Source organism: Buceros rhinoceros, unplaced genomic scaffold (genome assembly GCF_000710305.1).
Source record: "Buceros rhinoceros silvestris isolate BGI_N320 unplaced genomic scaffold, ASM71030v1 scaffold26264, whole genome shotgun sequence".
Lineage (NCBI taxonomy): Eukaryota > Metazoa > Chordata > Aves > Bucerotiformes > Bucerotidae > Buceros > Buceros rhinoceros.
Window position 1 is genome coordinate 1 of NW_010410375.1, and position 301 is coordinate 301.

At 63.8% G+C, this 301-nt stretch overlaps 1 protein-coding gene across 1 annotated transcript in view; it reads left to right on the plus strand.

Moving 5' to 3' along the window:
- Positions 1–103: 103 nt before the first annotated feature.
- Positions 104–301, plus strand: part of HPS1 (Hermansky-Pudlak syndrome 1) — a gene marked incomplete at its 5' end in the record, with an annotated part of 4,102 nt that continues 3,904 nt past the window's right edge. Inside the window, one exon of the mRNA XM_010135602.1 lies at positions 104–212. Within this exon, the coding sequence (XP_010133904.1) occupies positions 104–212 (109 nt within the window). The remainder of the gene's footprint in view (positions 213–301) is intronic.

Consider the following 301-nt stretch of genomic DNA (forward strand, 5'->3'; position numbering starts at 1 on the left):
GAGTAGCATCCCTACCTGCTGGGCTGCAGCTGAGTTTTGGGGTGCCCATCCCACCTGGGGAGGTGGCAGCTATCTCTCGGCTCACACTCTGCGGCCGTCACAGGTTGCGGCCGGCTGATTCAGAGCAGCGGGAGGATGTCTGGAGCCTGCTGCGAGGCTTGCTGGAGACCTACAGCCGCCTACGGGAAGAGGACCAGAGCTTTGCAGTAGAGGTACGATGCCCCACGGTGTCCCTTGCCTTCAGGGCATCCCAGGGCTGTGAGGCTGCGTGCAGTCCCTGGACATGGGGAGGGGCTCTGGA